Below are 15,176 nucleotides of genomic sequence, written 5' to 3'. Positions count from 1 at the left end.
ATAATGAATGAATGAATGAATGAATGAATGAACGAACGAACGAACGAACGAATGAATGAGACGGCCTTACTTTCCAATTGCGGGGAGGAAGGAGGAGGGAGGCAGGGAAGGAGGGCAGGGGACTTCCAAGTGCGGGATTCCCTCCTCCAAAGCTGCCCAGGACGGCAGCCAAGCAACTTTCCCTCCGGCTTCTGCGTCTGCCGGGGCGCGCTCGGTCCTCCCCAGCCGCCGCCGCGTAAGGGCGCCCTTGGGCAGCCGGGCTCTGGGCGGGCGGGCGGAGCAGAGGCGCGTTTGAAGTTCGCTCCGCCGCCGCCGTTCGCTGCGGATTGGGCCGGCCGCCTCGTTTGCATTGACGCCACTAAAGGCTGGAGGTCAGCCCTGGCGGGGACTTTTATTGGCTGCACCGCCGCCCGCGCCGATGCTGCGCCCGCCGGGGCTGTCAAACTCCGGAGCGGACTGGAGAGCGAGCGAGGGAGGCTGGGGCTGAACGGCCCGGGGCTCTCCTTTCAGGGCGGGCAGCAGAAGCAGAAACCGGAGTCGGAGCCGCATCAGTCGGAGCCGCAAGAGCCACAGCAGCAGCAGAAGCAACAGCAACAGCTACAGCCCTGCAAAGCCGGAGAGCCAAGCCTCCCCCGGAGCGCCAGGAGCCGCCGGTGCGCCAGGAGCCGCCGGTGCGCCCTTGCTCCCCAAGCGCCAGGAGCCGCCGGTGCGCCCTTGCTCCCCAAGCGCCTGGGATCCGCGCCTCGCCTCGTTTGGGCAAAGAGCAGCCCCCCCTTTTCCCCCCTCGCCATTTTAATTCATTCCGCAGCAGATCGGACGGCCCCTCCCCTCCCTGCCTAGACACCCCCCTTGCTCCCTCCCCAAATCAGGGGGCTTGGATTTGGCAGCGCTTTTTGGTGCCAAAAAAGGAGACTTTTTTTTGGGGGGGGGGTTTGCCAAGAACGCAGAACGATGGTGCTGAGGGAAGAAGAGGCGGCGACGGTGGTGGTTTTGCTGGGGGTGTTGGCGGCGGCGGCGGAGTCCTCCCCCGGCGATCAGATCTGCTTCTTTTGATCTGGATCCTTCTTAAAGTTTAGCGTCCCCCCTCTTTTTCCTCCGCCCCTCGCCCTCCTTTTCTGCGTTGCCTCCCCTCCCCAATTCCTCCTGCCTTCTCTTTTGGACGCCCCCCCTTTCCTCGTACCCCCTCTGTCTTCTCTCCCCCTCCCCTCTTTTTCTGTGGGGGGAGGGGAGGGAGGGGGGAGCACATCTGCAACCGGGTGGCATTTCTGCTGGAGAAAGGCCCTGCGGGGACCTGGGCTCCAGGTGCGGCGGGAGGGAAGCCCTCTTTGGGAAGAAAAGGGGGAGCGAACGTGTGAATGCGCTTCCCGGGCTCTCGGAGGGGGGTTTGCAAGCAAGCGCCGCGGTGGGGAAAGGGAGGGAGGGAAGGGGGAGAGGGTCTGGCCGTGGAGATGACTCGCGCGGGCGCTTGATGAAGGCGAGAGCATAACCCCGGAGGGGGCCCCGCCACCCCCTCCCAGAGCCACGTTTAGGAGCTTGGAAAGAGGGGACCGGGGGGGGGGGGAGAACCTGCCTATGTGCGCAGTGAGAGCGGGTGGGGGCGAGGTGTTGGACTTGGGGTGGGAGCAGAGTCAGGGCACTCCTACCCTTTTAATTGCAAAATCTATATTGATTTTGCCCCTTCCCCAAAACCGGACTAGATCTATTTGCTAAGAGAGAGAGGGGGGGGGAGTTCTAGGGTGAAGCGCCGCCCAGAAGTGATGCGTCTCCTCCCCTCCTCTTAATCCCCCCCCCAAACCTTGGGGATAGACGTGGGGGGGGCATTTTTTCCCTCTCCCCTTTTGCGTGGAGGGGAGGGGTGGGAAGAGAGAGAGAGAGAATGTCATGATTTAAGCGCACAGCCGGAATTTCAAAGCCCCCCCCTCTCATCTACCTCGCCGCACCCACTGCGCTTTCAGACCCAGACCTCCGGATTCGGAGGGGCGCCCCGAACGATGTATCCCCGCATTGGGGGGGCCGTGCCTGAGAAACAGCTGGCGGCGTGGATGGGAACCCTGGACCATTCGGCAGAAACGGCCTATTAACCCCCTTTTTGGGGGGAGGGGAAGGAAAAAAAAGGACAACGTTCCCAAGATAGGGGAAGAAAAAAAAAGCGAGAGAGAGAAAGAAGTAACCTTGAGATCTAGCCGCTTAAAAAAAAACGCAAAGAAAACAGCCATGGGTTGTGCTCCCAGCATTCATATATCTGACAGCCGGGTGGTTTATCACAGTAACAAAGATCCCGAGGAGTCTAATTCGTCCCAGCAAGGTAACTCTGTGCCTGGATTATTCATTAAATCTTCCAACACCACGTCGTACAAGTTGAGAACCAATCTAATGAAAAAGGACTCTCGGGACAACATGGAGGCGGATTCCAGGACCAAGAGATCCAGCGTGAAGGTAATAATGGTGTGTGTGTGTGTGTGTGTGTGTGTGAAACCACACACATACCAAACCTGTGTCCTTTGGGAATCTGGGAAAGGGTTGGTGGGTGGTGGGTGGGAGAACTTCGTGAAGTCCAGCGAGACTTTTACGGACGCCCCAAACAAGTCACTGGCCCCTGGTGAGTCGCTTTACGCTGTCTAGTTAGGTGCTGTCGGTTTTAACTGGTGAGTTGCCAGTTTCATAAGCGTTCCTGTCCTTTTTCTTTTTCTAAAAATTAATAATTTCCTAGGTCTTTCTCTCTCCTTCCCCCTTTTCCTCTTCTGTGGATTTTGGATCAGTTTAGAAAGAGAATTCGGATTTATTTTGGAATATACAGATTATTTTCAGTGCTCTCCCTCCCTCCCCTCCTCCCCAACCTCACTTTAGGATTGTAGGTGTGTATCAGCCAATATTGCAAAATCAGTGCAAAATCAGAGTGGAAGCCAGCAAGGGGATCTATGGTTTCCCTTTCTGCCTCCTCCTGGAACTTTTGTTTGCATAAGTGAAAGTTTGTTTTGAAACCCCTTCCAAGCAGAAACAGAATAGAAACCTTGACACAATAATGTTGCTTTTTCTTTTCTTTTTAAATGTACCCATGCAGGATCCCAGCTTTTTAGCAAGGTCTGCAAAAGATTTATGGGTAAATTTCCCTGGGCATTACAGGAGGATAAATCGTGGGTTAAGTTAAAACGAATGCTTTAAAAGTGATTTTTCTTCTTCTTTCAATGGAGGAAATTGTTTAGCCTTTGGACTATGGAATTGTGATCAAAAGAAGTTGGCAGATTTGCATATGAAATCCGCAAAACCTTTCAGGAATAGGATGCTATATAATTTGCACGCAAATGCATTTATGGCAGGTGAAAGGTGGCTCAAAATGTAGGAGGATCAATGCACAGGAGCCAAATTATTATTGTTATTATTATTGTTGTTGTTGTTATTATATTGTATCACAGCGGCCAGTTGTTTCGCCGGATTTGGCATTGATTACTAGTTGGGCCCCACCCAGGGGCCTAGGACGTCGTAACGTATTTTCGTAATATACGTGCAGATCCAAGCAGTGCAGCTTTTTGCATTTGACTGATGGTGATTTTGTCAAGTTTTAACTGTTTTAAATGTAATTCCAGTGCTTTTGGAATAGCACCCAGTGTGCCGATTACCACTGGAATTACCACTGCTGGTTTGTGCCATAATCGTTGAATTTCAATTTTTAGGTCCTGGTATTAATTATTATTATTATTATTATTATTATTATTATTATTATTATTATTATTATTATTATTATTATTATTATTGTTGTTGTTGTTGTTGTTGTTGTTATTATTATTATTATTATTATTATTATTGCATCAACAGAACTGGCCACTGTGATACAATTCTGTTGATGCAACAACAACAACAACAACAACAACAACAACAACAATAATAATAATAATAATAATAATAATAATAATAATAATAATAATAATAAATCTAGAAACAACAGATTCAAAATTTAAAACGTAGGTGTCCCAGTATAGTTGGGTAAAGTTTTAATTTGCTTCATTGCTAGTCTCACATTGTCTCCAAGGGGATTGCATGTATAGTTTTCTTGCTGTTCCCCATCCTTTGCATTTTTATTTCACAACATTCCTTTGAGGTAGGACTGGCTGAGATAGAAAATGGCTTACGATCTTCCAGTGGATCGTTAAGGCAATGTGTGTTATGCTAAAACTGTCCTAAAAATGAATTTTGCCCCAGCTTCAACTTTTCTTGCCATAGTTGCTAAGTGAATCCGTGCAGTTGTTAAACTTAGTAACACGGTTGCTAAGTGAATCAGGCTTCCCCATTGGCTTGTCTGAAGGTCCCCCCAAAAAAAGAGATCACGTGACTCTTGGACATTACAACCATCATAACTATGAACCAGTTGCCAAGTGTCCAAATTTTGATCACGTGACCAAGGAAATGTTGCAGCGGTCGTAAGTGTGAGAAAATGGTCATCAGTTACTTTTTTCCAGTGCCATCATCGTAACTTCGAACGGTCCCTAAATGAACTGTTGTAAGTTGAGGACTACCTGTCATCTACTGCTATTATTTTTGGTTTTATCACCTCCCATTATATGATCTTACTTGGCAACAGATTTCTACAGAAATGCATACCCTGTTTTCCCGAAAATAAGACCTCCCTGGATAATAAGCCCAATCGGGCTTTTGAGCGCTTCCCCAAAAATAAGTGCTCCCCCAAAAATAAGCCCTCCCCACAAAAAATAAGCCCTCCCCGAAAATATTGCCACATAGCAGCAGATATGAAGTGACCATGCTTGCCGCCTCCTGCACCTCAAAAATAATAAGACCTTCCCAAAAATAAGGCTAAGAACTTATTTTTGGGGGGGGGGGTGTCAAAAAAAACCAAACCCTGTCTTATTTTCAGGGAAACAGTATTTGCAATAAAACAGACACTAATATCAGACTTCGATACTGAATGCAATTCTAAACGTCTTTTTAAGAAATGAGTTCCCAATGAATCAGGCTGAGGCCTTAAAATATTGCCCTGAGGTGTTTTTTTTTCTGTAGAACCAAGAGAGGCTTAATTTGTGTACATTTGTGATCCCCCCCTCTCTTATACTTGCTATTTACTCAAGGTAAAGAGTTAGGAAAAAAACCCTCTCTTTCAACTGAAATTAAAGTTTTCCTTTTCCACTTAAAACAAAACAACATGAGATCCAGAAATTCCTGATATTTAGCATTACATAAAGTCTAATTATGCTTCTACGGTTTTGTTATGGGATTTACGTAAAGCTGGTAACTTTTAGCTGTGATTAATACCCAGAGGACATGTACTGTTGAGGCTTATTAAGTAGAGGTAGTCCTTGACTTACGACCACAACTGAGCCCCAAATTTATGTTGCTAAGTGAAAAATTGGTTAAGGGAGTTTGGCTCCATTTTACCACCTTTCTTGTTAAGTGACTCCCTCCAGCTGTTCAGTTTGTCACGCGGTTGTTAAGTGAATTTGGTTTCCTCCTTGACTTTGCTTGTTAGAAGGTCGCAAAAAGAGGATCGTGTGATCCCGGGGACACGGCAATCTGTCATAAACATGAACCTGTTGCAAAGCATCCGAATTTTTGATCAAGTGACCAAGAGGATGCTCCAATGGTCGTAAAGTGTGAAAAGCTGTCATAAGTCACTTTTTTCAGTGACGTCACTTTGAATGGTCACTAAATGAACTCTTGTAAGTCGAGGATTCCCTGTATGTAAACCACGACTTTCAGGTGAGGTTGGAGGTTTTAGATTGAGATGTAACCTGAGCCAGAACTTAAACTAAGAGTCAGGTTGTGACAAAGGGAATAAGGACAAAAGTACGGTGAATTTTTATTTTATTCCTATTTATTTAGAATAGAATAGCAGAGTTGGAAGGGGACCTTGGAGGTCTTCTAGTCCAACCCCCATCTTAGGCAGGGAATTATGAATCGAGGTCTTTTGAATTAGGATCTTGCAGGATCTGGTACGGTTTATGTAGTGTTGTTTCACATTTCTAGAATGCTCTGGCATTATTGCTTAAATTCACAATACGCTATTGAGTTTTCATCTTTACGTAGAAGGTCACTCAAAAAGATTTCAAATGTATATTAAGACAAAAAAGGGTATTTTTTAATGGAAGGAAATAATGAAGAGCCATTCAAAATACAGTTAAATGCGGATTAATAGATGTTTTAAAAATATTACACAGAACTCCAGAAGTTATGGGTGTTCCATAATAATAATAATAATAATTTGGATTTATTAGCCGCTCCCTTTCCAAGTAGGACTCGGGGCGGCGTACAATGGAGCATAAAACATAGAAGATAAATAACAACACATAAACGTACATAAATACAAAACACACATACACGGAGGAGGTAACAATTTCCATCATTGGAGGTTTTCAAGAAGATATGAGATAACTATTTGTCTCAAATGCTTGTGCAAGGGGGTTGGACTAGAAGACCTCCAAGGTCCCTTCCAACTATTCTGTTCTATTCTATTCTATTCTATTCTAAATAAATTAAGGATTCCGAGGTCCCTTCCAACTCCTTTATTCTGTTCTGTTCTGTTATAGCAATTTTACCTGGCTCATCGTGAAGGAACAGTTGGAGTCTACTAGGTTTTTGAGTTATTTGCACAGTTTGAATCAATGTTCAACTTTCTTAATTTGTCACAAATGATGTTTCGTTAAATGGCATTACTGTCCAGTTGCTAAGCGAGGAAGTTGTTAAGTGAGCTTTGGGGTGCTGCCCTAAGTGTGAAAATTGGCCATGTCACTGTTTCAGTGCCGTTGTAACGTTATAACGGTCACTAAAACGAACTGTTGTTAATTGAGAATTACCTGTAACATTATAAATGCAATGCCTCACACAGAACTGCATTAGTCAATATTCCGACTATAGACTGATCTTCAAGTTGTGCAGTTATAGTAAGAATAACAGAGTTGGAAGGGACCTTGGAGGTCTTCTAGTCCAACCCCCTGCCCAGTCAGGAAGCCCAGCTTTTATCGACTTAATTTAACTGAGTAAATAGTGTCAAAAATTAAGGACTTGGGGTTATATCCATTAGAATGAACTCCTGTATGCAAAACAGGATTTTACTCTCCATTTGCAATTTTGTCTTTGAATGATAATCTTTCCGTCTTCCATTTTATATCGGATGTTTTTGGAAAAATTGCTTAAATCTGTGATATGACTGTGATCTTCATATTACTTGGTCATTCATAGCTGCCCACAAATAATTGCCTCACAATCAGGAGGTTGGGAGTTCGATCCTAGGTAGAGGCAGATGTAGGGTCTCCTGCTTGGGCAGGGGGTTGGACTAGATGACCTGCAAGGTCCCTTCCGACTCTGTTAATCAGTTATCTGTATTTGAACGGGCTGCTCGAGTTGTGATCATTTTTAACCATCACTAGAGTGAAGAACTTCCTTATCTGACCCGTTTTTCTTTCTTTCTTTCTTGTAAAGCAATTTAAAACCAGCAAGACTTTTTAAAACAAGTTTGGCCTTCCCATTGGTTTATAAAACACTTTTCTTTTTAAAACCTAATTGTGAAGTCTGTGCTGCTAGTTGGCTAGCTTCAGTCAAGATGACCAAGGCCTTTTTATGTTTTTATTTGTTGTCGTGAGTCAGCCTCCTCTTGTTTCTGCATGTAGGTAATCCATAAATGCTTCTGTAAAAATAAATGAAGGCTGACAAAACATTCACTGAACGTGAAATCTGGACCTTTACAGAGGAATTGTCCAGTTAGAACAGGTCAACGTGTTCTCAGCTTTGACAACTTAGGTCAGGGGTCGGCCACCTGTGGCTCTGGAGCCACATGTGGCTCTTTCATCCCTCTGCTGCAGCTCCCTGTCGCCAGCCGGCTCCACAATTGGTAGGGTTTTCGCTTAGGACAGGTAGAGGAAAAAGGACGCCGTGCTAGGAGGAGACTCTATGGCGGGGAAATCGGACTTCCGGCCGGCTCCAGAATTGAACGGGGGGGCTTCCGGTTAGGACCTTTGTGGCTCTTTGAGTGTTTAAGGTTGCCAACCCCTGGCTTAGGTGGATTTTGTTAGATACTAGCTACAGTTATAATGGTTTTCACCAAGGTCCTCTGTTCTGGCGGGAAAAGAGGTTGAATCTCATTGGTTCGAAGGGTCTGACAGCTCCCTATAAAAGGGCTGCTGTCAGACTCAACCTTCGCTGGATTGTAGATACTTGTTCTGTTACAATAAAGAGATGTTGTTGCCTTTAGCCTGAGTGTGCCTTTCCATTACCCGATCTAACAGATTTCATTTCCCAGAATTCTCCAGCCCATGTGGTCATTGCTAAGAATTCTGGGAGTCGAAGTCCACACATCTGGAAGTTGCTAAAGTTAGAAAACACTGGCCTTGTCCCTACCAAGGTTGAAAACTCAACTATCTGACATGGTGCCAGGTGGCCCCTTGTGCTCCCAATGAATTTATTATCCAATCAGTAGTTTGCATTGTCTTGGGGTTGCCACCTTCTTCTCCTGGCAAAGTTCTTCTGCTGCCAGAAGGGAGAAATTCTTAGAATTTAGATATGAGTTGATGACAATTCTCTTCTTAACGTTTCTGGGTTTTTTCTGCTCCTTGATACACTTTCTCTGATGACGGCGGATGGTTGAGATGGGAAAGCATTTGTCACAAGACTTTTGAGGAGAGAGCGCGCAGTTTGCAGAACGATGACGAGCCTCTAGCGCATCTGCAGCCTTCCAAACAGAGACGGTTGGTCCTTTCTGTTTCAAGAACACGGACTGCATATTCCCATTTTCTTTCTGTAGCTACTTTTCAGCGTCAGGATTTCTGCAATCTCCTTTTCCTTAGCAACGCACTTTGAGATGTCTTGATAAAGCCTGTCTCCTTTTCAAGCCCAGGCTGTATTGTGTGCTCTACAGGTACGACTTACAACAATTCATTTAGTTCAAAGGGACGACGGCACTGAAAAAAAGTAACTGATGACCGTTTTTCACATTTATGGCCGTGTCACGTAGTTACGTGATTTACATTCATATGCCTGACAACTGACTCACATATATGACCGTTGCAGCATCCCGGGGTCATGTGGGACTCTTTTGCGACCTTCTGACCAGAAAAGCCAAATGAGGGAAGCCACTTAACAACTGTGTTACTAATTTAACAACTGCAGTGATCCACTTAACAAATGTGGTCAGAATAGTCATAAAACGGAGATAAAACTCACTTAACAAATGTGTCCCTTAGCATCATACATTCTGGGCTCAATGGTGGTTGTATGTCAAGGACTAATTTAAACTAGAATTTTAAATTTAATTTAAACAAGAATTAAACGAGAATTCAAACTAGAATTCTATTCCGCGAAAAGCTTTGCTCTTGACTTGAGTGATCAAATGATCTAGAACACATTTGGCAGGCTCTGGGCAGGTTTACACATGCAATTCCCTACCAAATGTGGTTGAATTTTGGTGTGTGAATCGAGAGCAGGGGTGTCAAAGTCAAGGCCCGCGGGGTGGATCCAGCCGACGGGGCCGTCTTGGTCTACCCAATGTGAAGAGGAAAGATTGGGCCAGGGTGGCTTCGGCCCAGTCTACCCAATGCACTGAGGAAACATGCCAGCAGTTTGGGGAGTGGCGTCAAGCTGGCCATGCCCACCCAGTCGCTCTCGCCTGGCCGCCCCCCCGCCTCCCGAGGTCAACCACAGCCTCAATGAAATTGAGTTTGACCCCCCTGATTTAGACCAAATGATTGTCCTTAAGATGGTCCACTTGGAATAGAAGCCCACCGTGAAATGGTGTCACAAAGCAACGGATTGGTGAAGGGATTTAAACCATAAAAATAGAAGGAATACAGAAAGATTGTGAGTCAGCTTTCCCCCTTCTTTTGGGTATCTATCAATTTAATATGTTTGTGTTTTCGGATAATCCATCCTGGCCACATATATATAAATGGAATGATGTCATTTGCCAGTTCATGATTCATATCCTGGTTTTATAAGCTCATAGTTTTAACTCTTCTAATAACCAGGTTTGAGTTTCTTATTTCTTACAGGTTTTGTTCAAAGCTTACCGAGAAGAGGCATACTTGGCTGTAGCTTAGCAGTCACTCAAAGTCTGTTTTAATGGCCAGAGAAGAATGTTCTGCCTTGTGAGAGACATAATTAATTCACTTATTATTCTTTCTCAACTGCTTAATCGTGAGACTTCCCTGCGTTGCATGCCAGTAAATCACAAACATAAAATAGAGAATGGTATGCAGTGATAAAAACAGGACATGATAAAACAGCAAGAATTAAAAAACAACAACCAAGAAACAAAACTAGAAATCAAAATCTAATTAAGTTTAAGAGCCCCAAACTGGCAACTAAATAAGAATAAATAAGGTAACTTTGGAAAACTAGCTGTCTTTCTGTCTATTATTATATTTTTATATATATAATATTATTATTATATATATAAAAGGCTGTATGTATATATGTATGTATGTATGTATGTATGTATGTATGTATGTATGTATGTATGTATGTATGTATGTATGTTCCAGCATAACTCTGGAGCGCCTCGAGCAATTTCAACCAAACTTGGTACACAGATGACTTACTCTCTGGAGAAAAATGGTGTGGGGATAAGAAACTCCTTGGGGTGTGTGTTCTGTTAAGATGCAGCCTGTTGTGCCTTTCGATGGCTTCTACTGTACTGCTAGTGGTAAATAAAAACATTTGAGAATAATACATAATTTCCATTTACTTCCTTTTTTGATTATTGTAATGCAGATAGATCTCAACTTCTAACAGTGCATTTAGTGACCGTTCAAAGTTACAACGGCACTGAAAGAAAAAGGCTTGTGACCGTTTTTCACAGTTACGACCGTTGTAACATCCCAGAGGAAATAAAAGAGGAGCGAAAGGGGAGTGGAGTTTGCAGGAGACAACTAGTTCGCTTAATTGGCTCATGACTCTCCAAGACTCCTTGCCAGGTTTTTCAGATATCGGCCTGGCAGCTCTCCAAGCCAGATAAGGTCTGTGACTGTAAATCCTCCCTTGAAAGACTTTGCTGGATGTGAATGAGCAGAACTCACAGTCAATTCATAAAAGGGTTTTTTTGTCGGGATAAGGAATTTGCTTCATGCTCTCGGGAAGCCTCGGTCAGAACACTTGGGCCAATCATTCTCTCTCAGCGCAACCCACTTTAAAGGTTTGTTGTTGTTGGGAAAATTGGAGGAGAAACCTGTGTTGGAGATGTTCGCCATCTTGAGTTATTTGTAAACATCATAAGGTGGGATGCAAGCCAATAAGTAGTTAACCATAGTGAACCAACTTGGCTCATGTACTGTATTCATCCATAACCCAGTTTTGTGGGATTCTGACTTCATTTGGTATGACAACCAAGCCAATGGTGGCTTGTGTTATCAAACTATGGTTAAACAAACTGTCGCTTAGAAGGATGTGTTGGAATTAAATGGTGGTGAAGAACAGCGATAAGAATAATAATTGTGCAAGGTCTTTAGCAGACTACAAATATAACATATAGTTTCTAAAATGCACTTAGAAATCCAAACATCAATGCTTTAACTGCCCTTTAATTTTACCACTGTGTAAAGATGTGTTCCTTTGATGTCTTTTGGGATCTCTGTTTTCTAAAATGTGAACTGGGTGGAAAGTTGCCGAGTTAATTGTACTGCAAAATTCCTGAATAAGTTGGCCGCAGGTATGAAAGATATAAATTGGCTTTTCACCTAATTGGCTTTTTACCAATTTTTTTTAAAAAAATCCATCCTCCTGTAACATTACCCACTTGCCATGTGTTCATGTAGATTATGTACAATAATGAGCTGGATGGACAGAGGATTTTTAAAAACATTTTTGAGTTGTGGAAGATAAGGGGAAAAAGTAAATATTGTGTTTGTCTTTTTATCATGTTTGGTTCCCGTTGAAAAGACACGGTGTATATGTGCCCCCAAAATCCTGCCCAAAATGACCCTGCAGGAAGTAGTAGTCTTACTTAGCAGATCTGGAGGGTAACAAGTTAGGGAACGCTTAGTAACTTTACTCAAAGGCCTTTCTCACCATCTGATCCTTTTGCTCTGTCATAGATTCAGTTTGCATGTTTTAGTGAGTGGTTTATTGATTACAGATAGTTCTTCACTTGTGAACAGTTGCTTAGCGACCATTTGAAGTTACGACTGATCGGAAAAAGGGGACTTACGACTAAGATTCAAAGTTCTGATTCTTTTTGGTGGCCACATAATTGAATGCCGGGCGCTTAACGAAATGGTTGCATTTATGACGCTTATTCTGGTGTGCTTGTAAGCTGCCCAGAGTTAGTTTGAAGTAAGATGGAGGGCCAATAGATTTTACAAACAAATAAATAGTTTATTTTACAAACCGATAAATAAAACTCAGCCGCAGCAAACCACTGCTTTTGCTTAACAACCATGGTGTTTGTTTAACCACTGTTACGTTCGCTTTATGATTGCCATTTTTGTGTAACAACTGCCGCAAAAAAGGTGATAAAACCTATCAGTCACATGACAGACTTGTCTTACAATGGTTAGAACATATGACTGGAATGGGCAAGCTCCATTATGGTCATAATGTAAACCATGGCTGGTTGGTTCTCTATCGTGCTAAGCAGAGGTGTTACTCAGCCAGTTCTGACAGGTTCTGGAGAACCGTAGCAAAAATTTTGAGTAGTTCAGAGAACCAGCAAATAGGCTGGCCCCGCCCCTGCTGCCTCCCAGCTGATCTTTTTTTGTTGCCCTGAACAGGAGAAGGGAGCTGGAAAACAGGTTAGTGGAGTGGGGAGGGAATGGGGATTTTGCAGTATCTTTCTCCAGGAGTGGGGAGGGAATGGTGATTTTGCAGTATCCTTCTCCAGGAGTGGGGAGGGAATGGGGATTTTGCAGTATCCTTCTCCAGGAGTGGGGAAGGAATGGGGATTTTGCAGTATCTTTCTCCAGGAGTGGGGAGGGAATGGGGATTTTGCAGTATCCTTCTCCAGGAGTGGGGAGGGAATGGGGATTTTGCAGTATCCTTCTCCAGGAGTGGGGAAGGAATGGGGATTTTGCAGTATCTTTCTCCAGGAGTGGGGAGGGAATGGGGATTTTGCAGTATCCTTCTCCAGGAGTGGGGAAGGAATGGGGATTTTGCAGTATCCTTCTCCAGGAGTGGGGAGGGAATGGGGATTTTGCAGTATCCTTCTCCAGGAGTGGGGAGGGAATGGGGATTTTGCAGTATCCTTCTCCAGGAGTGGGGAGGGAATGGGGATTTTGCAGTATCTTTCTCCAGGAGTGGGGAGGGAATGGGGATTTTGCAGTATCCTTCTCCAGGAGTGGGGAAGGAATGGGGATTTTGCAGTATCCTTCCCCTGTGACGACCACAAAGCCACGCCCATAGGACCAATAGTAAAAAAAAATTGAATCCCACCACTGGTGCTAAGTCAAATCATAATTAGGCAAACCCTGGTGCTTCTGGGTTTATGCTACCCATTTGAGCCACAATGAAAAAAAACAACAACAACAACACCCCACATGTGTGGACTTATTTAGATTGTATATTACTGTCCCTACGAAACCAGCATAGACGTGACTGCTGGAACAAAAGTCTGACCGATTTATTACAGCGTTGGCTTTTTTGCATTCGGTTGGAAGGAATTAGAATTGCAATTTAAAAGCATCATAAATTCTGCCTGATACAAACTTCTGACGAATTGGAGGTAATAAATAGCAGGATTTGAAGTATGTATTCTTCCAGATCTTCTTTCTCGGCTGTCAGTTGAACTTTTGGCCTTAAAAATTAATCTCCCAGGTTTTTATCCTGTTCTTTTTGTAAAAATTGTGCAACGTTAACAAATCAGATCCAAGTTTTTCTTTTTTCCTCATTATTTGAAAGCTTGGCTTGTGTGCACGTAGGTGTGATTGTCTCTGTATGTGTCTCTTTGTTTATCTGTCTGTCTGTCTGTCTGTCTGTCTGTCTGTCTGTCTGTCTGTCTCTCTCTCTCTCTGTGTGTCCCCATGTTCTCTCTCTCTCTCTCTCTCTGTGTCCCCATGTTCTCTCTCTCTCTCTCTGTGTCCCCATGTTCTCTCTCTCTCTCTCTCTCTCTCTCTCTCTCTCTCTCTCTCTGTGTGTGTGTGTGTGTGTGTGTCCCCATGTTCTCTTTCTCTATGTTTGTGTGCGTCCCCATGTTCTCTCTCTCTCTCTCTCTGTCCCCATGTTCTCTGTGTGTGTGTGTGTGTGTGTGTGTGTGTGTCCTCATGTTCTCTCTCTCTGTGTGTGTGTATGTGTGTGTGTGTGTGTATGTGTGTGTGTGTGTGTGATGAGAGAATCAGATGTTGTATAATAATAGATTTTTTCTGACTTTTGTAACTTAAACAGCATGGTTTCCATCCAGCAGATAAGGGCCAAATGATTGATCAGTCTCCTTTCAAATAAAACCTTTGCTTGCTTTGGGATAACGTCCCACACAATGCCATTAGGAGGCTTTAAAAAGCAACAACAGTTGGTTCGTACGACACGCTCAGCCCTAAAATTGGTTTAACAAATTGCAGTGATTTGTGTTCATATTATGTGGTGCACCCAAATAAATCAATTTCTCTCTTCTAAGTGAAATTCCAGGACATCCAACTTTGCTAAGATGGGCCTGCATAGAACAGTATATGATGCCAATAATGCCAAGGGTCCCTGTGTGTTTGTGTGGTGTTTTAATGGAATTAAAACAAGATCTCGTTACCCAGTTAGGTAATGAAATGTGTGCAAGAAAACAACCAAGCTCAGAGACCATTAAGGATCTCACAATCCTCCTCCTCCTCCAATCCCACTTCCTTCTCGCACTGATTATGTTACCTACTTGGATATTGAAACGTCTGCAAGCACTGAGGACTCACAATCCCCCCCCTTTCCTTTCCACAAGCCCCACTCCGTTCTAGCACTGATGTCATTACCTAGTTAGGTAATGAGACATCTGCAAGAAAACAAACAAGCCCAGAGAGCAGCATCAAGGACCCCACATTTTAAGATATCCCATCTCAATTTGTTTCCACCTTGGAATACCTACGGGGATACGTTTTTCTATATTTTTTGTGTGTGGGGGGGGAAACTTAAAGGTGTCCTGAGAACAAATACGTTTCAGTTACAATGCCTGTTTCATTGGTAAAGATGCAGCCTTCGTATACAGCAGACTACTTCCTTATTTTGATTTCTTTGGGGTTTTTTGCATTTAAAAGAAAAGAAATCTGCATTTTCTC

At 43.9% G+C, this 15,176-nt stretch overlaps 1 protein-coding gene across 2 annotated transcripts in view; it reads left to right on the top strand.

Annotated features, from left to right (window-relative positions):
* The first annotated feature begins 414 nt into the window (after positions 1 to 414).
* PDE8A (phosphodiesterase 8A) overlaps positions 415 to 15,176 on the top strand; it is a 92,475-nt gene continuing 77,713 nt past the window's right edge. Inside the window, exon 1 of one of the 2 annotated variants that reach the window (XM_081964732.1) lies at positions 415 to 653. Coding sequence is in view for 1 of the 2 variants with exons in the window: in XM_081964731.1 (XP_081820857.1) it covers positions 2,215 to 2,436 (222 nt within the window). In the remaining variant the exon portion in view is untranslated. Of the gene's footprint in view, positions 654 to 677; positions 2,437 to 15,176 lie in introns of those variants that run through there. The other variant, XM_081964731.1, reaches the window with a different exon arrangement.

This window comes from Natrix helvetica (assembly GCF_964273705.1).
Source record: "Natrix helvetica genome assembly, chromosome: 12".
Taxonomy (NCBI): Eukaryota; Metazoa; Chordata; class Lepidosauria; order Squamata; family Natricidae; genus Natrix; species Natrix helvetica.
This window is presented reverse-complemented; position numbering and strand designations above follow the sequence as displayed.